Source organism: Corythoichthys intestinalis, chromosome 2, assembly GCF_030265065.1.
Source record: "Corythoichthys intestinalis isolate RoL2023-P3 chromosome 2, ASM3026506v1, whole genome shotgun sequence".
NCBI classification, from domain to species: Eukaryota; Metazoa; Chordata; class Actinopteri; order Syngnathiformes; family Syngnathidae; genus Corythoichthys; species Corythoichthys intestinalis.
The window spans coordinates 59,953,487-59,976,499 of NC_080396.1; the positions used below are offsets into that span (position 1 = coordinate 59,953,487).

At 40.8% G+C, this 23,013-nt stretch overlaps 3 protein-coding genes across 4 annotated transcripts; 1 reads left to right on the plus strand and 2 right to left on the minus strand.

Moving 5' to 3' along the window:
* Nucleotides 1–3,090: 3,090 nt before the first annotated feature.
* Nucleotides 3,091–5,524, minus strand: LOC130912018 (tubulin alpha-1A chain). Of its 2 annotated transcripts, XM_057829744.1 has the most exons (4): nucleotides 5,386–5,524; nucleotides 4,512–4,734; nucleotides 4,290–4,438; nucleotides 3,091–4,169 (listed from the first exon to the last, which is right to left on the minus strand). In XM_057829744.1, exons 1-4 carry the CDS (start codon nucleotides 5,386–5,388, stop codon nucleotides 3,189–3,191), a joined length of 1,356 nt encoding a protein of 451 aa, XP_057685727.1. In that variant the 5' UTR covers nucleotides 5,389–5,524; the 3' UTR covers nucleotides 3,091–3,188. The 2 variants fall into 2 exon arrangements, with proteins under 2 accessions (XP_057685727.1, XP_057685726.1); XM_057829743.1 differs by having other exon boundaries at nucleotides 3,091–4,438.
* A 6,131-nt stretch (nucleotides 5,525–11,655) lies between these two features.
* LOC130912020 (tubulin alpha-1B chain) lies at nucleotides 11,656–14,782 on the plus strand. Its single transcript, XM_057829746.1, has 4 exons — nucleotides 11,656–11,819; nucleotides 13,125–13,347; nucleotides 13,413–13,561; nucleotides 13,662–14,782. Exons 1-4 carry the CDS (start codon nucleotides 11,817–11,819, stop codon nucleotides 14,640–14,642), a joined length of 1,356 nt encoding a protein of 451 aa, XP_057685729.1. The 5' UTR covers nucleotides 11,656–11,816; the 3' UTR covers nucleotides 14,643–14,782.
* A 211-nt stretch (nucleotides 14,783–14,993) lies between these two features.
* On the minus strand, nucleotides 14,994–23,013 carry LOC130912017 (melanocyte protein PMEL-like). The gene is made up of 12 exons (XM_057829741.1): nucleotides 22,863–23,013; nucleotides 21,459–21,554; nucleotides 21,132–21,278; nucleotides 20,870–20,998; nucleotides 20,577–20,738; nucleotides 18,821–19,153; nucleotides 18,512–18,736; nucleotides 18,241–18,378; nucleotides 18,048–18,150; nucleotides 17,511–17,716; nucleotides 17,318–17,408; nucleotides 14,994–15,665 (listed from the first exon to the last, which is right to left on the minus strand). Exons 1-12 carry the CDS (start codon nucleotides 22,921–22,923, stop codon nucleotides 15,503–15,505), a joined length of 1,854 nt encoding a protein of 617 aa, XP_057685724.1. The 5' UTR covers nucleotides 22,924–23,013; the 3' UTR covers nucleotides 14,994–15,502.

Below are 23,013 nucleotides of genomic sequence, written 5' to 3' on the forward strand. Positions count from 1 at the left end.
AATTTTTAAAAATTAATTACCGCCCGTTAAAGCGAAAAATTTGACAGCCCGACATTTAACTAAACAAAATAAATGCATTCATTTGGGATGAAATGCAAAACTGATGCTACAACAATCTAACGATATACTGGCAAGCAGGGTGGCCAGTGGGGTGGCCAACCAATTTATAGGGGTGGCCGTTTGATGTCCATTTGTCTTTACATTGTTTCAAAGATTGCACCTTGACCTGCCTTCCGATTTTGGTGCATTTTGAAGCATTCTAAGGGGGTCAAATTGAGCTCAAAGGAGCTGCGAAACAAAGAATAATTATAATAATAATAATAAAACCGAGGAACCACAATAGGTTACCTAAAAAAAAGATTGTCACCTGCATGTCCATACTGTTCAGTTATGGATGTGTTCTAAGTCAAATCAAATCAAATCAACTTTTATTTGTTTAGACCAAATCACAACAACAGTTATCTCAAGGAAAAAACAAAACATGATTTAAGGTGCAGTAGCCCTACGCTGGATTTCGACCTACTTGAGCATTGTAGACCCCCCCCAGGTAAGACTAATGCCCACTCACACCTGGCATCCTGGTAACACCACTGCATCACTGTGAACTATGAAACATTTCTACTATACTTTAAGGTCATGTAATTAGAGAAAAACAGGTCTCCGCACGAATACGAGTTAGTTTAATGATTTTACAGTACTTAAATGCCCACTTTCAAGGCAACACGGCTGTGCAGTCATGTAGGCATAGTCTACTGCCCTCAAGTGTTCATTTATTAGTAGCTGACTTTTGGAGAGTTGCAACGTACACCACAGGCATAGACTAGTCACCAGTACATGAGGGTGACCACTGACCAGATCCCAACTCACCAACTGACCTAATATGGGACTAAGTCATGGGGTGCTGGACTTTTGGCAAAAGGCATACTACAGTAAACTGGTTGCCAGTCAGTCGTATATACAGTATATATGGCGGAAAACACAGACAAGGCTGAAAAAGCAGTTTCTGCTCTTGCACCGCTCTTTAAAATAAAGTGCTGTATTTTAAGCCAAAAGAACTGTTGTGTTTGATAGAACAATATGTCTATATGCTGCCATAGCAGTTTCATGGCGCATTAAGCCACTGAACTATTTTTAATGTGTCCGTTTTACCCTGGAGACCCCCGTTTACAGACACCGCACAACCGCTATTGTTTCAACCCATCCATAAAAAAGAAGGTAAGTAATTATATTTATTATTCGAAATGTCTGTCCTTTTTAGCTTAGAATCATTAATTGATGTCTCATATTTAGTTTTACCCAAAAAAAAACAAAGGACTTTAAAAATGTATTCACCTGCATATTATAAACTTTTAAGCAAATTATGTCACAAAGAAAAAAATAGTGTCTGTAAATAAGTTACGGATATCTACCTCATAATTATCGCTTAATATTATTTTATTTTTTTGTTACTGTCGCATTTTCCCCGATATTTTGGATGATAATCGATCCAAACAAAGAAAAATTGACAAACAAATGTTTAAAAGTATAAATATATGAAAAGAAAATCATCACTCCTTGATGTCTGCGATTTCTGCATCGCTACCCTTGTTATATTACCATGTTTCACCCATAAAATCCCACAGAAATCTGGCTGTGGCCATTCACAGCTGTGTCTTGACACTTGGTGATACATGCTAAATGGAGTTTTTGGATCGAAAAGAGGTAAGTACGCGGTTATATCTGTCTTTAATTGTGCTCTCTCATGCCCTCACCAGTTAGGATTTCGCTGTTTATTTATTCGTTTTTTAAAAATGCCCTCCTGTTGAAAATTTTTCTTCCCCCTGAAAATTGAGATTTTAAGCTTTCCAATGATGTATCAGACATGCATACAGTCCCATTTTGATATTTGGCCAAATTGGGGGTCTCAGAGCGGAACTTCAAGTCACCTGAGTGTTTTCCGCCATATATAGGTTCACATGAACTGCTATCACCGACAATGGCACGGAAACATGATCAGTCATTGTCAGCAATCCAAGTTCAAATGGAATGGACGTTCATTGCAGTCATCGAGTACTAAGTAAGAGCAATACTTAGTCCACATGTCTCTTTGTTTCTAGTTCTAGAGAAACACAAACCAACTGATGATCAACAGTCTGAAGATGTTGCGTTTGATTATTAACGCTGGTAACTTTTGGTATGTATGAGTAAAATTATTTCATCTATCCAACTCGATTGGACAGTCAAATATAAACATGAAAATTGCATCACTTTATATTTGCCACAAGGTGGCACTAACGTACCATTTGTTTTGCTTGGACAGTACTTATGCGCCACGTTATGATGGTTCAGATAAAGAGCCACTAACCAAGTGAATTTTTGGTAATGAAAAAAAAAAAAAGTACTGTACAAATTAAGGTAAATCTGAACAACAAAATCATACACAGGCATACTCTTCGCAAATGTATGCACTCGGAATTACATTTGCCAGCTCAGTTATTGGCCAATGACAATATCTACTGAAGCCATGATTTTGAGGTGTTGTAACGTACAAAAAGGTTGCAATACTAAATTACTATACTTGAATGTAAAATTATTGCCAACATGGCTTGGTCAGACAGTGCTTAAACAGTGAATCCAGTACTTTTTATTGCCTCCCTGACATGAATAAACTCCAAAATTATATTAATCACTCTCAATGGCCAAAACACTTAGTTCGGTTGGCATCTAAAATCCTGAAGTCCCGGAAAATATATGGCCTTGCAAACACAAGGTTGAATGGCCCTTGAAGACCTATGGGGCAGTCAACAGATAGCAAAGCAATGAATAATTTGTCAATTTCACTCATCACTATTGATTATTTGTATATCAGCATAAGAGCTTGGCTCATGTACCCATCCCTAATACCAGGAGAGCAAATTTTGGCCTACTTCTACACATTTTACCTCTGAGCACATAGGAAAATTATCCACGAGTTAGTTCTTCTGAATCAATCACCAGGGGAAGCAGTGGACTTGAACATGAGTAGCAACTTGGTGATTTTGTTATGTTGCATGTCACCCGAGCTGCAATAAAATAATGCAAAACAATGCATCACCATTCATTAAAACAAAGCAGCTTCACATCATGTTTATTGAAACAAGTCATACTTTACTAACAGAATATAGGAATGCTTTTTCAAGAACACATTTTCCAAATGTAGCGAGTGCCATTTAATATTCTTCTCCTTCCTCCTCTCCTTCACCCTCAACGGAATCGACTCCAACCTCCTCGTAATCCTTCTCCAGCGCAGCCATGTCTTCTCTGGCCTCGGAGAACTCCCCCTCCTCCATGCCCTCACCAACATACCAGTGCACGAATGCGCGTTTGGCATACATCAGGTCAAACTTGTGGTCGAGGCGGGCCCAGGCCTCTGCGATGGCGGTGGTGTTGCTAAGCATGCACACAGCCCTCTGAACCTTGGCCAAGTCTCCACCTGGAACCACGGTTGGAGGCTGGTAGTTAATGCCTACTTTAAAACCAGTGGGGCACCAGTCCACAAATTGGATGGTGCGCTTGGTTTTGATCGCGGCAATTGCTGCGTTGACATCTTTGGGCACCACATCGCCACGGTACAGAAGGCAACAGGCCATGTACTTTCCGTGACGAGGGTCGCATTTGACCATTTGATTGGCAGGCTCGAAGCAGGCATTGGTGATTTCTGCCACAGACAGCTGCTCGTGGTATGCCTTCTCAGCTGAGATGACTGGGGCATAGGTGGCCAGCGGGAAGTGGATACGGGGGTAGGGCACCAAGTTGGTCTGGAACTCCGTCAGATCCACATTAAGGGCACCATCGAAGCGAAGGGAGGCAGTAATTGAGGACACTATCTGGCCGATCAGCCGGTTCAGGTTGGTGTAAGAAGGGCGCTCGATGTCAAGGTTTCTGCGGCAGATGTCGTAGATAGCTTCGTTGTCCACCATAAAGGCACAGTCTGAGTGCTCCAGAGTGGTATGAGTGGTCAGAATGGAGTTGTAGGGCTCCACCACAGCGGTGGACACCTGAGGAGCAGGGTAGATGGAGAACTCCAGTTTGGACTTCTTGCCATAGTCCACGGACAGACGCTCCATCAGCAGGGAGGTGAAACCTGAACCGGTGCCACCTCCGAAGCTGTGGAACACCAAGAAGCCCTGGAGGCCCGTGCACTGGTCGGCCTGACGACACAAAGCAAGGGACAAATTAGGACAAAAGGCTTCTGTGATTTCTTCCCTCGGGCTAAAAACATGATAACCCATGACCAGGCTAATTGGTAAAGTAAGAAGACCTGTACACACCAATTTGCGGATCCTGTCTAGGACCAGGTCAATGATTTCTTTGCCAATGGTGTAGTGTCCACGTGCGTAGTTGTTGGCAGCGTCCTCTTTGCCGGTGATCAGCTGCTCCGGGTGGAAGAGCTGGCGGTAGGTTCCACTTCGTACCTCATCTGATGAGATTCCGTAGAAATCAGCCATACAACGTCTCTGAGTAATTGATTTCTACAAGAGCGATAGTTTTACCAATGACAGTGGGCTCCAGGTCGACAAAGACTGCTCTGGGGACGTGTTTTCCTGCTCCAGTCTCACTGAAGAAGGTGTTAAAGGAATCATCCCCGCCTCCGATTGTCTTGTCGCTGGGCATCTGTCCGTCCGGCTGAATGCCGTGTTCCAGGCAGTACAACTCCCAGCATGCATTGCCAATCTGGACGCCAGCTTGACCAACATGGATGGAGATACACTCACGCTGTGCAGAGGATGGAAATTAAATTCATCAAGTTATTCACATTTTTATTAGAATTGCTTACATTGCAGATTATCCCAGAATGTTACTATAGTTACCACTGAAAAGCAGCAGACTGTTGATAAGTTTTATGATATTCGTATGCGTTATATGAAGACCCCGCTTGGCTTCATGCTATCAATGGATGGCCTCAGCACCCGCCCCGTCACAAACCGTTGCCCCCGCCCGCCTGCACCCATCCATCCTCCTCCTCCTCCTCCTCCTCTCCCTGGATTGAAGGTCCCTGGGCGTTGGTAGCGTAACGCCAAACGCTGTGCTCATCGTTACCCATCCCAATGTGCAACTCTTGAGAACAGAATTAAGTTTGTACTCAACAGCACCATTCAAGAAAATGGTCGGTCTTTAGGGCAAAAAGTGCCGCGTGAGCAAATCATTGGAGTCAGGCGGTCTGCTAACTTGTCCGCCCAGTGAGCATTTTAGGACCAAATTTCGCCGATGATGAAGACGAACTTTCTCAACAAATGAAAATGTTTCAACAAATTCGAAATCTACTTTCACCCCGTTTCTACCCAGTTCCTCTTTTCCGAGATTGATGTGACATAAACACGCCAACTCTAGTCTGCAGCTTGTAAAAGTTTAAAAAGCTTCTCTTACCATCTTGCTTCTCTTGAATGACCAAAGGAGGAAGTTCAAAGAATGTCCGTTAAAGTCTTACAATTCGACTGTAACGCGGTCGATGTAAGACGTTATGGCGTCCACCGGCACTGGCGACGCGATTTATACTAACGCTCCCTGGCGCCGTGGTTTACTGTGCCGCCATTGGCTGATTACTGGCGCGGACAGTTTTACTGCTCTTTTTTTATTGGACAGTTGCCTGTCAGTTAGCTTGGTGCAAGTAATCTGTGACTTTCTATTGGCTGCTGACGCAGTGATCACACAAACCTCCTTCCTGACCCCACCCGGTATTGTGCAGCAACATGGCTAACTGAGAGGAAAATGCTGCGTAATTTCAGTGTGATGCTCCCAGCCACGCAGGCCCAGACAGACAGCTAGTTGGGAAGAGAACCTTGAATACTCTTGGATAAACTCGTCAAACGCAAAGCAAATGAGTAATTATTAATTATCTTTCATGTACTTTTTTTCTTGTATTGTAATTTTTAGCACACTCTTTGTGTTTACTAGTTATTCCGTTCAGAGCAATCATTTAGGGCGCACAAGTAGAACAACTAGAACGTCATCTCAACTTTATTTGTATGGTCCTAATTATGGTCCAAAAAATCCCAAAGGGGGTTCACTGACAAACAAATGACAGTAAAATGCTAGGGTAATAATTAACAGCTAGATAAATAAGTAAATATCAGTAATAAAAAGCCACAATAAAAGCAATCAATGGGATCACTGATGATATCCCTTGATCTAAAACAACAAATCCAGCAACATTATGCTGGATTAGCATGTGCCGGATTTTTATGGAAGGGGTGTTACTGATAGCCTCCTTATCAAGCATATCAAGTTCATAGTCTGTATGGGCAAGGGAAGTAACATTTAATCACTGGTAAAAACATTTAAAAATCAAAATAAAATTACTGTGTCTTACTGGTAACATTTGCATTACCAGCATCCCTTTAAGTCTATTAGTACAGTACACAATTAAACTTTGATAGTAATCTGTGAGGCATTAGTAAAATACAGTGAGGAGCAGAAATGTTTGCACCTCTTGTGATTTTGGAAGTTCACCCACTTAGAAAATAGGTAGAGGTCTGAAATTTCAATCATAGGTACATTTCCACTTATAGAGACGTAATCTTAAAATTCAAATCCGGAACTGACATTGTAGGATTTTTCAATGATTTATTTGTAATTTACTGGGGTCCATAAGTATTTGTACCCCTGAGAATCAGCAATAATTATGACACTCAAAGAGTTGTCAGTCTACCTTAAAATTAGTCCACCTTTACCCCATGAGTAACCACCCACCCACCATTGGTTTGAGCTCATTATTGTCACCTGTGCACCCTACAGTCAGTCATAATCGAACTGCTACCATGGGCAAGACTAGAGAGCTTTTGAAAGACACCAGAAAAGAAATTGTTGACCTCTACAAAGCTGGAAAAGGCTATGGGACAATTGGAAAGTATCTTGGTGAGAACAAATCAACAGTTGCAGCAATTGTTAGAACATTGAAAAGGCTAAACATGATTTTTAATCGACCTCGGACTGGGGCTCAATGTAAAATCTCTCTTCGTGGGACATCACTCATTATGAGAAAATGGAGGGTTCAGCCTAGAACTACACGGCAGGAGCTGCTCAATGACCTGAAGAGAGCTGGATGCACAGTTTCAAAGGCTACTGTCAGTAGAACACTACAGTGCAATGGTTTAAAATAATGCATTGCTCTAAAGGTTGAAGCCAATACATGTGAAGGCCAGGGGTGAAAGTGGCTAGAATTTCTTGCCAGAACTCCCCGACGTGAAGGTTGCCACGGAGCCAGAATTTGTTATTTTATTTTTATTTTTAATTTATTTTATTTTGGGGGGGGGGGGGGGTGTCAAACCTCTTAAACTACTGAAATGCAAAGAAAACAGTTTTAGCACAGTTACAGTATTTCTATAACACATACAAAACCTGATTTTCAATGATTTGCAAAATAAAAGTTAACAAAAACAGCAATAACCCCAACCTCCATCTCCTAATTTTTATTTTCCCTCATTTCCTCACATACTAAATGCCAAATTTCAATTTTAACTACTTAAGAACATATGATATATATTAAAATTGAAGTTAATGTAAATATTTACTTTTTTTTTTCAGTAATAAAGATATAAGTAACATACATTCAGAAAAATAAGTACAAATGACTTATATTACGCAGAATGAAATGGAATATATTTTGAAGATCGCGCAAACATTGGCTTTTTTAAATCATAAGGAAATGGATAAGTAGCCTAACATAAATGACCAAATATAAGTCCAAAGTGCACATTGACAGCTAAGATGTTCTTAACCTCCCCATCAGAGTGAATACAACTAAATATGATAAATAAACCTCCTTAACTCTTTCGTTGCTTAAAGATTTGATCCATTTTTTGTTGCATTGCCCCTTTTTTTGTTGCATCAATTCAACGAGCTTTTTTTTTTTTTTTTTTTTTTTTTTTTGCTGTTTAAGAAAACATGCACATTTGAACCAATCAGAGCTAACCATCTCTGCTGATCACATGTCAATATGACAGCCAATTGAACGGATAAATGAGTCCAGGCGTTTTGCTTTGCTGTGTGCATTCGCACATTGACGTGACTCATTGTCAGACTCAAATAACTGCAGCAGCTGGGGAAACCTCCATGTTGTCCGTGAAATAAAATCAATAATAAATATTGGTGGAAACGGATTACGCAACACAAGCACTTTATTATGCTTGTTGTTAACACTTGTGTATGTAAATCTGATGTTGGTAGATTGTTTCCTTCTTGGAGCTGAAATGCATTTGTGGCAGCTTAGCATTTTTTTACGTAGCGTTTTGACAGTTGCTGTCATATTTTCGGAATCAAAGCACCGTGTACCGGAACAGCATTCCGGCCCTGAATCTTATACCGGAACAGGATTCCGGCCCTAATTCTTATACCGGCACTGCATTCTGGCCCTGAATCTTTTACCGGAACTGCGTTCCTGACCATTCTGGCCCACTTTCACCCCTGGTGAAGGCCCACCTGAAGTTTGCAAGGGACCATCTGAATGATGCAGAGGGGTCATGGGAGAAAGTCATGTGGTCAGATGAGACCAAAGTACAACTTTTTGGTGCAAACTTTACTTGTGGTGAGTATAATCCCATGAACACCATCTTTACTTTAAGGTATGGAGGTGGAAACCTTATGCTTTGGGCCTGCTTTTTGGCAAAGGGGACAGGACGACTGTACTGTATGAAACAGGATGAACGGTGAAATGTATCATCAGATTTCGAGCCACAACCTCCTTCCCCCTGTCAGAGACTTGAAGATCAGTCGTGGCTGAATCTTCCAACATGACAATGATCCGGAGCACACGGCCAAGTTGACCAAGGAGTGGTTGCGTAAAAAGCATTTCAAGGTGCTGGAGTGGCCTTGCCAGTCTCCAGACCTCAATCCAATAGAAAATCTTTGGATGGAGCTGTAACTTCATGTTGCTCAACGACAGCCCCGAGACCTGATAGATCTAGTGAAGATTTGTGTGGAAGAATGGGCCAAAATCCCTGTTTACAAATGGGAAAACCTGGTGAAGATATCAGACCATTTCAGTAAAACAACGTATTTTATATTTTTCTTTGAATTCATCACATTTTATGTATTGGCAGTAATACATGCACAGGAAGACGGTATTATTGATTTGTTGAGTCGCATCCATAATGCATGTGATTGGTTTATAGGTTGTATTATCAATTAGGCTTGACCGTTTGTCCTCTAAAAGTATAAACACTAGCAGCCATTTGAACTGGCAACACTTGATATAAAGCCAATGAGCTTAAGTGTTGTTCGAGCCAACTGACGAGAGATAGAAAAGGTTGCCGCATAAGCCGTGAAGCAGTGTTTGTTGTATGTAGGTAATCCGTCTATCGGTTTGTCAAGTAAACAATGCATATATTTGTCGACCCAGACTGATTTTGTGCCAAATCTTTGTTTCCAAGAGGTTTAGCTGACAAATGAGGTCATTCTGTCCAGTCATGCACAGGCACAGATGGCCCAACCCCCATTCCTCCTCCCAAGATTTAACGGTTGCTAAGGGATGAATAGCGCCGTTGCCTGGATACAGCCCCAGTATCCGCATAAGACCGCCTTTATCTGGATGTCACGTGACCTGGCTTAAATAGCAGCAACCCCGCAGCAGCTGCCGTGCAAGGCTGAGGCCGCTTCTCGGCTTCTTCACGCTGATGTTCTCTACTTGAAAATGCCTGTTCATCTAAAAATATTGTGGTGAGTAGTTGTAACAGGGTGTGGTCAAGTCTTGTTTTTCCCCACAGCAAGACAACACACACTATTAAATAGTACATACACATCAGGACTACTGAACATCTTAGTACCAAGGCTGCTAAAAAACAAAAGAGATTTTTTGACAAGTTGCCTCAAGGCCCAAAAAGAGGTTGTGCCTTTGAATGTGATGCGTCTTAAAATAGACATTCAGTGCCAAAACAGCTCATTTTAGTCTCTGTTTTCTTGTCATCAGATGACTCACTCTGGTAATAAATTATCATATTAGCATCAGGAGTCTTACAAAGCTTGTGTTTTTTAAGAAATACTATAACTGTCTTGAATAACGCAGACCTCTGCCCAGGCTGAATTGCTTCCTAGTTCATTGAGAATGATGAAGAGATGAAGTGTGCCATTAAGATTCTGTGGGATGTACAGTCCCATAAATGCCAAAGTGATTCAACAACTACAGTCCTTCAGTTGGACAAATTTTTCAGATCCGCCATTTATTGAGTTTGTTCTCTTTGGAAGAACTATGACCTTAGATCCAAATACCAGTTAGTGATAGCGCAAAAATGTCAAACTTCTCATACCCAATCTTGATTTTGTTCTTAATTCAAGAAAGCATTACAAGACCAAAATGAAAATCTGCTGCACGGCAAAAATGGGACGTATTTCTATTGGATTATGGTTGTGCTGTGCTGGATGGAAAATGCTCTGTCATTGGGAAATGGTGTCGTGTTCTCTTTGCGCGATGCAGCACAGCCACTTTAGTGCCAGGAGAGGACCACTCCCATCTTTTAAGCATTCTACTCTCGCAGTGCAGCTGCTCCAACCCTCCCTTTACCACAGCTGCTGACGAGGAGGAGGAGGAAGAATGTTCTCGAGAGGCTTTGTTTCCTGTTTGTCTGTCTGTCTGTCTGTGTCCATCCATCCATCTATCCATTCATCGATTACTATTTGTCGCAGAAACACTGCAGCATGCTCTGTCAAGCAAACTTTGATAACCAGGCCTTCTCCTGCAGTAAAATAGCTATGTCTCATTTCTTTACACATAACAACAATCCTCAACAGTGTTGGGGTTTTTTTTTTGGTTCGCATAGAGGTTAGAAAGTGAGGAAACGCCCCAAAACCACAGCGAGAGAAATTAAGTGACGCGGAGGTCATGTGATCGGCCCACTGTATGACATCACTGCAGAGAATGAGGACACAAAAGAGAGAGGAGAGGATGGCCATCGTGGTGAACCAGTGCAACCATGGCTGTCGTAAATACATACAGTGCATTAGATATATTTAGTAAGATGTTGAAATTTAGTACTGTAAAAATGTTTTGGTTTAACATTAGCTGTTTCACAACACTGTGATGGCTGTTCCCCATACAGCCTTCTCATTGTAATACATTGAAAGTAATGATAAAATATATATATGAAGATAATGTATTATAAACAACATTATTAAATAACAATGAAATAAACATAAATTATGGGAAAAATACCAAACATACCTGTACTGTACATGATTAATAAGTATGTTTGGATGGATGGATCTTCTGGATGTATCTACGGATGTATGGTTTTTAGACATTTCAATATTTGTATTTTATTTGATTTAAATTTAGTGGTGAATTTCTAGGACAAAATCCTAATGTGTAATGCTTGGTCAGACAAAAGAAATCAAAAAGTAGAATATATTTCCCCCTGCTGCTTTTTTGATTGCTGAAAACCACGCCTAAAGTATACCACGCACTGCTTTGTCCATTTCTTGCACGACGATAACCGGTCACCACATCTGTTGTTAGAGAACAAAAAAATGAATGTAGAATGATAATGTATATGGCACAATGATTGAAAATTACTGCAATGTAATAAAATAAATTTTTGATTTTCTGCCTGGAGCAGTGTCATCAATGCACTGAACAACCCCGAGAAATGCATTTAAGACGTATTTAAATGACCAAGAGGGGGCAGTAAATCGCTCCTTTCGTTCTACCCAATGCTGCCGTGCTTGTATAAATGTGGAAGCACCGCCCTGCCATTCAGCAGTTGTTGCATCGACCCCGTTGGGTACAACACGCAACCCAAACGCCTTTGTCAAAAGAAAAAAAATCTTTTTCTTCCTCCTCTCTCCTGCTTTGAGCTCTAGAAGAAAACATGGTGAGTTTATGGATTATTTATATGCTTGATTTAGGCTGGTGTTTTTTTTTTTCTTTTTTCATTGACGTCCTTTGCAAGGATAAAAAGAGATTGTCGAATCGGCTCCTTCAAGCACGGCGTCCTTATCTTGGCTGAGCTTCTGTAATGATGTCTTAACTAACCATTTGGATTTGTTGTATTGAATGAAGTGATGAGTGCTTCTTAAATTAATTGGAAGTCGTGCGATTGAAGCAGGTTGTGATGCTGTGCGTGCGCGTGTGTGAGAACAATGACTGGCGGTGCTGAGAGGAGAGATGCTCAAAGTAGGCGTCCTAATTCAAATGAAATAAACATTTTTGTTTAAATTTTGGGGGGATTTTAATCTGTAAAATGTTCTAAAATGAATTGGGCACCTTGCGTACGACGTTGGGTGGCAGGGAGGGGCTTGCCTGGGTGGGGATGGATGGATGAATGCTTTTTTTGTTTGTAGCTCATAATTAATTTAAGAACTCTTTTTATTAATTCATACCTGAATACATTTTAAGCTTGGGTAAATGCAACGTGCGTCGAAAAAAAGTATCATTTTAATTTTTTTCAAATTGATTTGGAGAAACATTAATTTTGACGTTGTGCAATTTTCCACTACGTTAATTAACCCAGGCATTGAATTTCAAGTTCGCCCTTCCACTTTTTTTTTTTTTTTTTAAACACATACAACGCCGTGATTGTGCATCCTCGGTGGAGGAGAGCAAGTGGAATATTCCAGAACGAGAGCCTGCACGCGCATGCGCGTCGTATTTGCATTTCCTTGCCGAAAGAGGAAAGTGTCGCTTGAAAGACAAGAGAAGGGGGTGCAAAAAAAAAAAAAAAATCACTGAACAAAAGAGCATTTTACTCCTGCAAGGGTGGGGAGGGGTAGTTTGTCTTCAGCGATTGTGTCCCCTGTGGTTTATCATGCTGCAGGGTGGTGTCTCATACTGCAATGCGTGTAGCAAACGATAGGGGCGCAGTAGGATATTTCAATATCATCTCCCTGACTGCCATTGACGGCAATAGACATCTAACCCATTTTAAATGGGAGGATTGGCAGCTACTATATGGTGACAGCATCCATTAGACAAAATGAATTGGACATATATTGCTGTCAATGGTTATTTTTAGTATAAACTTTCTTCTTTTATTAACTACCACAGCACATGCTCTGAATACAATACATGAACCAGGGATGGCAGTGAATGAGTTAAAATTGTGTTTCATTTTAGGTACAATAGTAAAGCCGTAACTCAAATGACATTTGGATTAACTCAAACATTATTTCTCGTACAGCGCGAGTGTATCTCCATCCACGTTGGTCAGGCTGGTGTCCAGATCGGAAATGCATGCTGGGAGCTGTACTGCCTGGAACACGGTATCCAGCCGGACGGACAGATGCCCAGCGACAAGACACTGGGAGGTGGAGATGATTCCTTCAACACCTTCTTCAGCGAGACTGGAGCTGGAAAACACGTCCCCAGAGCCGTCTTTGTGGACTTGGAGCCCACTGTCATTGGTAAAACTCTTTTAGACATCAATTACTTCTAGACCCGATATGACTAATATTTATAAACTCCCTAGATGAGGTGCGCACTGGAACCTACCGCCAGCTCTTCCACCCCGAGCAGCTGATCACTGGCAAGGAGGATGCCGCCAACAACTACGCACGTGGACATTACACCATTGGCAAGGAAATCATTGACCTGGTGCTAGATAGGATTCGTAAATTGGTGTGTATTGATGTCCTTTCTTTGCCAATTGTACTAATCCTGGTCATGGTTTTGGCCTGAGGGACAAAGCATCTTGTCCTAATGTTATTTGTATCTTTAGGCTGACCAGTGTACAGGCCTCCAGGGTTTCTTGGTGTTCCACAGTTTTGGAGGCGGCACTGGTTCCGGTTTCACCTCCCTGCTGATGGAACGTCTGTCCGTGGACTATGGCAAGAAGTCCAAACTGGAGTTCTCCATCTACCCTGCTCCTCAGGTGTCTACCGCCGTGGTGGAGCCCTACAACTCCATCCTGACCACTCACACCACCCTGGAGCACTCCGATTGCGCCTTCATGGTGGACAACGAGGCCATCTACGACATCTGCCGCAGGAACCTCGACATCGAGCGCCCCACTTACACCAACCTGAACAGGCTGATCAGTCAGATCGTTTCCTCCATCACCGCCTCCCTTCGCTTCGATGGTGCCCTCAATGTGGATCTGACAGAGTTCCAGACCAACTTGGTGCCCTACCCCCGTATCCACTTCCCCCTGGCTACCTACGCCCCTGTCATCTCCGCTGAGAAGGCTTACCACGAGCAGCTCTCTGTGGCAGAAATTACCAACGCCTGTTTCGAGCCAGCCAATCAAATGGTCAAATGCGACCCTCGTCACGGCAAGTACATGGCCTGCTGCTTGCTCTTCCGTGGCGATGTGGTGCCCAAAGATGTCAACGCAGCCATTGCCACCATCAAAACCAAGCGCACCATCCAATTTGTGGACTGGTGTCCCACTGGTTTCAAGGTAGGCATCAACTACCAGCCTCCAACCGTGGTTCCAGGTGGAGACCTGGCCAAGGTCCAGAGGGCTGTGTGCATGCTGAGCAACACCACCGCCATCGCGGAGGCCTGGGCTCGCCTTGACCACAAGTTCGACCTGATGTACGCCAAACGCGCCTTCGTGCACTGGTATGTTGGTGAGGGCATGGAGGAGGGAGAGTTCTCCGAGGCCAGAGAAGACATGGCTGCTCTGGAGAAAGATTACGAGGAGGTCGGAGTTGATTCCATTGAGGGTGAAGGAGAGGAGGAAGGAGAAGAATATTAAAAGGCACAAGCAAACAGGAAATTTGAGTTTCTTATGTGTTTTTGAAGGCATTCCAGAAAAGAGTCTGTTGCCAGATTGGCTGTTTGAAATTCTTACCAATGTTCATCTTGACTCCAAATAAAATCCTGTGACAAGTAAAATTGTCCCGTTTCAATTTATGTATTACCAGTAATTGTTGTTACTCGAATATGTAAATACCTGTAATAAGCAATTACTAGCATGGATGTAGTATCTGCTAAATGAAGGCGTATGGTCGGGGATATGTGCTCCACTTGAGTTTGCATAAAGTCAGCTACATATTAAGTATAAATGATGACCCCTAGAAAATGTGATCTCTTTAATTCAGTAGTTTTATGAAGTCGTTCTTTTGCTAGATCATCAAATACAGTATTAAATAATTCACAAGCAAAATACTATGAAACACAGTTGTGAATACTTGTCCTGAGATCAAATAAAACCGTTGGAAACCTTTGATTCCTTTGCAACGATTCAGGTTAATGTGGCGGTGACGACATCTGGTGGTGAAGATGGTAACAACAAGATGTATCCAGCAAAGATGTCAATCATTTCCACTGGTACGAGACCATCTTGTTAATTATACTCCGATAATTTAAAGAAAGATATCCATAAATGCTTCAAGCAAAGTTTAATGGAAAACCCGTGTTGATTCAATGCTTTAATTTGATTATGGCACCAAAATTTCTTGATCAATTACAAAAAAATGTTATAATTCGGCCACATATATTGATTTACATTTAGTTGATACATGCTTTTAACGTTTTTAAAAAAGGATCTTTAAAAAAGTATAAAAAGGGAATGGGTGAGGAGATGTGATGTGGAGATTCCATCTGGGTCCTCCTTCACACTAGTCTGTCCTGCAGCAGGGGGTGTTGGTCAACTACTCCTCGCCTGTTGAGCAACTTCCACAGCATTGATGTCTTGCAACCACCGGAATGCCAGCCAGTTTGAAGGTCCTCGCCCACCCTGATGTCCTCCTTTAGATGGTGGTAGGACTTCAGGCGCCTGTTGAGTAACACATCTTAAGTAGCATACCATAGGACTTTAAATAGAATCCTATCCACTATAAGGCAACTGGTTTATAGGTCCAACATAATGTATAACACTAAGCTACTGTGCAATCCCCTTATGGTGTGTTTGCTTTTGCTTAACATTTATGCAAATATCTTTCTAATTCCTTTTGTGTGAAAAGAGATTGTAGAATAGTCACCTGTTCAAAGAAGAGAGCTTTTCTGTTCTTTGGTTCATTTGGTGATGCAATATTAACTAACCTTCAGGTGGACCCTCTCAAAACAAACCAGTAGCAATACTTATTTAGTGAAACAACAGTGTAGGCATGCTCTGATGGACTGCAGAAATAACGCAAGTATAAGGCATATTACTAACCTTGTCGATCTATTGTGCAGAAATAACACAATTACAACAGTAAGGTTGAAATATTACCAAAAAAATCGTCCTTTTATGAGGAAAAAATATATATCAGCAAGCGATTTGAAATGGATTGGACATCTATCGCTGTCAATGGCAGTCAAGGAATTAACTGGTCCCAACTATCCCATTGATGGAAAGTTGTGAGCCACTTGCAAAGAATTAAAGCAAAGCATCTAAAAACACACATTATACTGTTTTATTAATACATACCACCTAAAGCATATTGCTTGTCATAACATTCACAAACCAGAGGCTGAGCTGTGCTGTATTTGTTTATGGAGACTGTACAACAGGCAGTCAAACTTTCTGTTGCTTCCCTAATTTACTATTTCATGTCTGAAAACCAGAATACAAATTGAGTTTTTAACTCGCTGTTCACAGTGGTATGAAAAAGTATCTGAACCATTTGGAATTTCTCACATTTCTGCATAAAATCACCATCAAATGTAATCTGATTTTAGGGAAAATCACACAGATGAAAAAACTGTCGGCTTTGACTAAAACCACCCAAACATTCATACAGTAAGTTTTCATATTTTAATGAGGATAGTATGCAAACAATGACAGAAGGGGGGGGAATAAATAAGTGAACCATCACATTTATAATATTTTGTGCTAAAACAAGGAACATTGACAAACTCTCTCCATTTGTAGACAACTTCTCTGACTGTCGATTGATGAACATCCAGACTTTTTGAGATGGTTTTGTATCCTTTCAGCTTTATACAAATCAACAATCCTTGATCGCAGGTCTTCAGACAGCTCTTTTGATCGAGCCATGATGCACATTAGACAATGCTTCTCCTCAAAACAGTTCTTACCAGGTGTGTGTTTTATAGTGGTCAGAGCAGCTGTAAACCACTCATCAGTGATTGGGCACACACCTGACTTAAAATGATTGGTAAAAATGGGTTTCAAATGCTCTTTAAGTCTCCTTAGGCAGATGGTTCACTTACTAAAATCCCCCCTTCTGTCATTGTTTGCATGCTATCCTCGTTAAAATATGAAAACTTATAAATGTTTGGGTGGTTTAAATTAAAGCATACACTGTTGTTACATCTGTATGATTTTGACAGAGATCAGATCACATTTGATGGTGATTTTATGCAGAAATGTGAGAAATTCCAAAAGGTTCAGATTCTTTTTCATACCACTGTATTCCACGATCCACTTTTGGATCCAAATGCTTCAGTTATTTTAGATCGAAAGAATAAAACCTCATTTACTTGTAAGAAAACGCCACAACTCCAACACACAATACGAGCAGAATGACACCCAGCACGGCAGCGATGATGCTGGAGGTCGACAGCCCTGAGCCTAAAACAGAATTAGGGGATACAGTACCTGTGTCACTAAGCAGGTTATGCGGAGTGTCATGAAAAAGTGACATTGAGCAACCGCATTCATATAACTACTTACTCATGTCAATGTTGACTTTTGCGCTAGAGACGGCCAAGCTAACGTCATTGGCCACGGACACGTTGATGCAGTAGACGCCGGAGTCGTTGAAGAAGTGGTGCAAAACCATCTGACACTCTTTGGAGGGTTCCACCATGTTGCATATGGAGTGAAGGGGCTTCAAGCACTCTGCATCCAGAATCACACTGCACACCTGTTTGGGGAAGCTGAGTGAGCGGGAGAGACACCTCAGTAATTCAGTCAATTTCACATTCTAAAATAAAATGCAAAAAGTTTTTTAAGTTCTCCCTGTGCTTGCATGGTTTTACTCTGAATAGTCGCCCACATTCTGAAGGCTTGCATGCTAGGTTCATTGAAATCTCAAAATTGTGCATACAGTATATGTGATTATGAGTATCCATGATTGTAACTTGTTTGTACAATGGTATACACGGTATGTCCTCTGATTGGCTGGGTCCCATGCAGTGAAAAATGGATGCATGGATGTTTTCTGAAGTACAACAGTTATAGACAGTAAGTGTTAGAGGGTGTATTCACCTTCCTTGGCAGGTTACAGTGAGATCAATGGCATTGTTGTTTATTCCTGATGTTGCCACGATGCTGTTGTCCATTTGTACAATTTCAACTCTCTCAATAGCCTCTGAAAAGTAAAGAGAATGAAGTAAAGACAATGAAAATAATAGGTTTAATCGGGCGTGCATTAAGACATAAGTAATAAAGAATAACCCACCAACTACTTTAATGTCAGCGCAGTAGGAGCCATATCGATATGTCACACAGTCATCATCAGTCAGATTGCCCTTTATTTCCCTTTTGGTGACGAGGACCACAGCAGCTTGGCCTCTCAGTAACAAGGGTCGCTTTAAAACTGTAGAGAGAAAACAGCGCTCAGGACGCCAATACTGTAAATGACTCCATCAAAATGGTCAACACAGTGAGCAACACCAGTTCCCATCCTTCATTTTACACCACCAAACAAAAATGTCTGCCGGCATCTTTACCTTCCATTTCTGTATCACTCCTTGTCTCCTCGCTCAATGTGTTGGAGGCAGGGTCACCGTGCGCCTCATAGTTGGTGGGCGAGGGAGTCTTGGCCGCCGCAGCCCCTTCCTGGGCAGGTTGAGAAGTTGAGGTCTCATCTTCACCATTGTCCTCCTCTGTGTCGGAAAGCGCATTGCTTTTCAAACCAGTTTCTTTGTTGGAACCCAGAGGAGGGACCACAGGAGCTACCACAGTACAGGATATATGATTCATCACAGTTAGCTGCATCCACATTCATGTCACGTCATCACGAACACAAGCTGGCATACCCAAGGTTTCCTGACCGCTGGGTGGCACGGGGGTTTTGGTTGTGCTATCCACTGGAGGGTCGCAGGCCTTGTCTGGGATCACCGCCTGGACTACCACGCGGGGCCTGAACGAGCCGGAGCTGATGTACGTGTGAGTGACTGTCAGTTCTCTGGATATCAGGGCCCCGCTGTCATCCCCAAAGTCCCAGTTAAAGGTGATGTCAGCTTCGCTCAGGAACTGGCTGGGGTCATGCAGGCTCACACTAAAGGCAATGGCCCTGTTCAGGACGAAGCTCATGTCACCAGCCAGGATGTCATCCACTTGGTCCAACGAAACAGCAAATGGGATTTGATCTGTGGAGTGGAAAAATTAATAATGCTGTATTAACCGTTGTAGAGGGATGGTCCTTTAGAGAACTCAAATGCAATCACATGTGCAGGCAATGTACAACTATTTTAGCAACGTTTAAGATTGGAAGACAGAGGTCAAAGTTCATTCAAAGTAAGATTGATTATTGAATGATTGAATTGATACCTATTGAAAATGCAATGGAAGAATTGGAAGAAATGAAAAAAAAAGTTTTTTTTTTTTTTTTTTTTTTTTTTAAATAAAACACAAAAAATGTTTAGGGGTAAAACTGCAAACAGCTGAATCTACAAGTCCTGTACCATGGATGTACATAGTAATCATATTAATTGAGTAGCAGGTAGCTGCACACTTATGGCTTGAATTAGAGATGTCCCGATCCGATCACGTGATCGGGAATCGGGCCGATCGCACCATTTATCAGAGGATCAGAATAGGCTGAAAAGGATTGGCTCTTTAATTAAAAAAAAATTTTTTTTGTTTCTCTGCTTCATGCATGTACAGCCTCCCACTCCCCCTCCTGCTGCTTTCCTTGGTCAGCAATGCACTGGAGTTTGCTTGTTAAACTTAATTATGAGTGACAGGGGTGCTGCTTTGATCTTGCCAGAGAAGCTTGGTAGCACTACCTTCAAAGCTGCAGATCAGTCAATCATCGTTTAGCTTGTTAAACAGTAGCGGTAGTGTGCTGTGGCAACTCATTGTGTAAGTGACGAAGGGCTGTTCTCAGCAGCGTGTGTGGATTTGAGTGGTCTCACTCAATGAAACATTGAATAAAGACAAGCATTTTTTTATGTTGTTCTTTTTAAAAATTAATTAGATGGGACAGTAACATGTTTAAAACTTTTTGGGAACAAAACTTTTTTTTTCTGTATCGGATCGGGACTCGGTATGTGCAGATTCTAATAATCAGGTGACTTGGACTCGGGTGCAAAAATATGCGATTGGGACAGTATTAATTGGTATCACGTCAATTAAACTAAATAGATGCACGTGGTATTTTTGTTTACGAGTTGATCCTGTGTATAGTACATTTCTGTCAGTTTATGATGATACATATGTTGTATACTGATAAAGAAATGAACCATATTTCAAATACATGTGTTAAAATAGATTAGAATCCTTGTTTTATACATTAAGGTAGCACACTTGATAACTTCAGAGAACTTTGCACGAACCGCAATGTTAGAGCTACTATAATTTCTCCCAGAAAATCAGCGATAAAGAGTAATGTCATAGATGAAAATTAATTATACAAGTGCTGAATTTAACCACACTGAGAAATTAATTTGAAAAATCATTAGCATAAGCGAGTGGTATACCAGCAGCACACAAATTTACATTGACAGTTCACTCATTTCCTTTGAAAACGGTATGCAGGGTTGTAATCCAAAATTCATCTGGTTTTCATACCAGTGATGGAGAACTGAGAGGAGGCGTAACCCAGAGGAATAAACTTCTCTTTGCTCCGGTAGTGGTAGATGACAATGTCCATGGTGTAGGAGCCCAGTGGGATGTCTGCTGTATCGATGGTCAGGGTGGATGAGGGGCCGTCTGCCACTTGCCAGTATTGACCTACCCAGGGCATATAATTTTTGATTTTTAAAATAAAAATAAGCAAGGCTTGATTAAATGACCTTTACAATACATTATTTACACCCTATGCTAAACATAAACTATAATACTAAAAAGAAGACTTCAGTTACCCCAAGTCTTCCAGACAAACACATAGTTGGGCTTTTTGTCCTTCTTGATTGGTGTCCCATCAGGGAAAACTGCTTCCCAGTCTGTCTTCTGAGTAGGGAAAACTTGCTGTGATGCCAAATATTTGGTTCCTAAATGAGGAAACGATTGCGTGAGAAGTTCAGTTGTGGGTCAAGCCATGTTTCTTCGTATTAATGACTGAAATGGCATAGCAAACACAGTTATGTGTCTAAGAAATAATGGTTGTGCACATTTATGTGTTACCATTGACAACGCAGTCCTCTGCCCAAACCACATCCCCATCATCCTGTACTTTTTGGTTGTGGGGGAATTCCAAGTCGATGGTGAATGTCACTTTGGCTCCGGTCAGAGTTGGCGAGTCGTTGGCGACATTGAATGTTACTTTTCCACCTGTTCAAAGCACACACAGAAGGTTGTGCTGTCCATGGGCAAAACAACCTGGACTGGTCTCCAGTCAATCAAAAACTACATGCCACAACAAGTATCAACCTATTAAAAATAATATATATATTTTTTTTTACATAGCTACATATGATATTTGAATAAATAGAAACATTTTGAGATACAAACCTCTCCAGGAGTCTGTAAAACGGGGGTCTCCATTTTTCCAAATTGGGTAAAGCTTGGAGTTCCACGATGGATGGCGGGTAAAACGATTTTTGGGCTCTAAAACGAATAGCATTAAAAGAAAAGAAGGCCGTTATTTTGTTTAGGAATTACTTGGTGTTTTGGTGTGTGATCTTGTAATCTACAGTGGAATGTTAATAAACCCCAGTAAGGTTATATAGTGCAAAGTCTAAACAATATTCAAAACACTTGGATGACATGGTGCTAGACATCACTATACGATGAGATAGGTCATGTCAAAAGATCTGCTTAGCTTTTTCCTTCATTTGGTTGGGCCACTCTAGTGTGTAAAGAGAAAGAGTGTGAGAAAATAAGCAGAAGAATATGCACCACACAAATTTCTAAAGTTGAGCTTGACTCTTTCATGTTATCATTTTACCAGGATTAACATGAACTTCATCATCCGGGTGTAAATTTGGTTTGCATGCTACAAATTGCAGGCTTACCACACAATTTTGCAGTGGTTAATTATTATCAATAATGAACAATCTATTATCAACCAATATCACTGCTGTACTTTTAAAAAAATATAATAGACACAAATGTGTCTTACAGTGCCTGAATGTGCCCTCACAGCCCTAAATCCTACTCATGTGACACTCAGCTGTGTATGACTTAAATGCAGATTAAGAAGTCACAGGGTTAAATTTTCATTAAAACAAACGAAAAGAAAGTGTTCATCTTATTCTTAGGTAGGAATCTGAAATACAGTATTATCCATTTATAACTTTGCAATGGTCAACATTATTATTATTATTATTATTTTTAAGTGACAGTAATTTTATAAAACAATGTCAGACAACATTTCCACCTGCAGTTTTGCAAAACTAAGGTTAGCTTTTGATGTCATTTCAGTTCATACACGAAAGTGTTAGGAGCTCCAAGAAATAACATCAAGAAAGAAGAAAACATCTTTTCGGATTGATTTCTCATAAGATCTTGTAAAAATCTAAATTGTATCACAGCTCATATTCTTGGTCATTATGCAAATGTAGACTACACATATAATATGTTATATACTTAGGAATCATATTTCTTAGAGTTAGTTAGCTATCATAGAAAATAATTAAGTTTTGAATTATTTAAAATTATATTTAAAGTCATAATAAGTGAATAATTAACATTCATTTTAATAAATAAAAAAATGATAGAAAAATAACTTTATTAATTCACTATATTTATAATTAAAAAATATATAAAAGGTCAAATTAATAAAAATAGATAAAAGAGTTTTAAAAATGTCAATTGTCTATATTTTTCTTTTGCCTTATGTTTTTTTTTTCAATATAACAATAAGAATGACTAATTTCCCAAAAATCATTTTCAAAAAGCATCCTCTCTACTTACTAGCCACAGTGTGTGAAATGTCAACCAGCAGCAATAGCAGCACAACGGATCTCTTCATCATCTTCCTTCTTGTCAAATATCCCTTTAGTGAGCAGCTGGCGGCAGGAAAGAGGCTTTATAAACTCACTCATGTTTAACCCCCGCGTGTGTC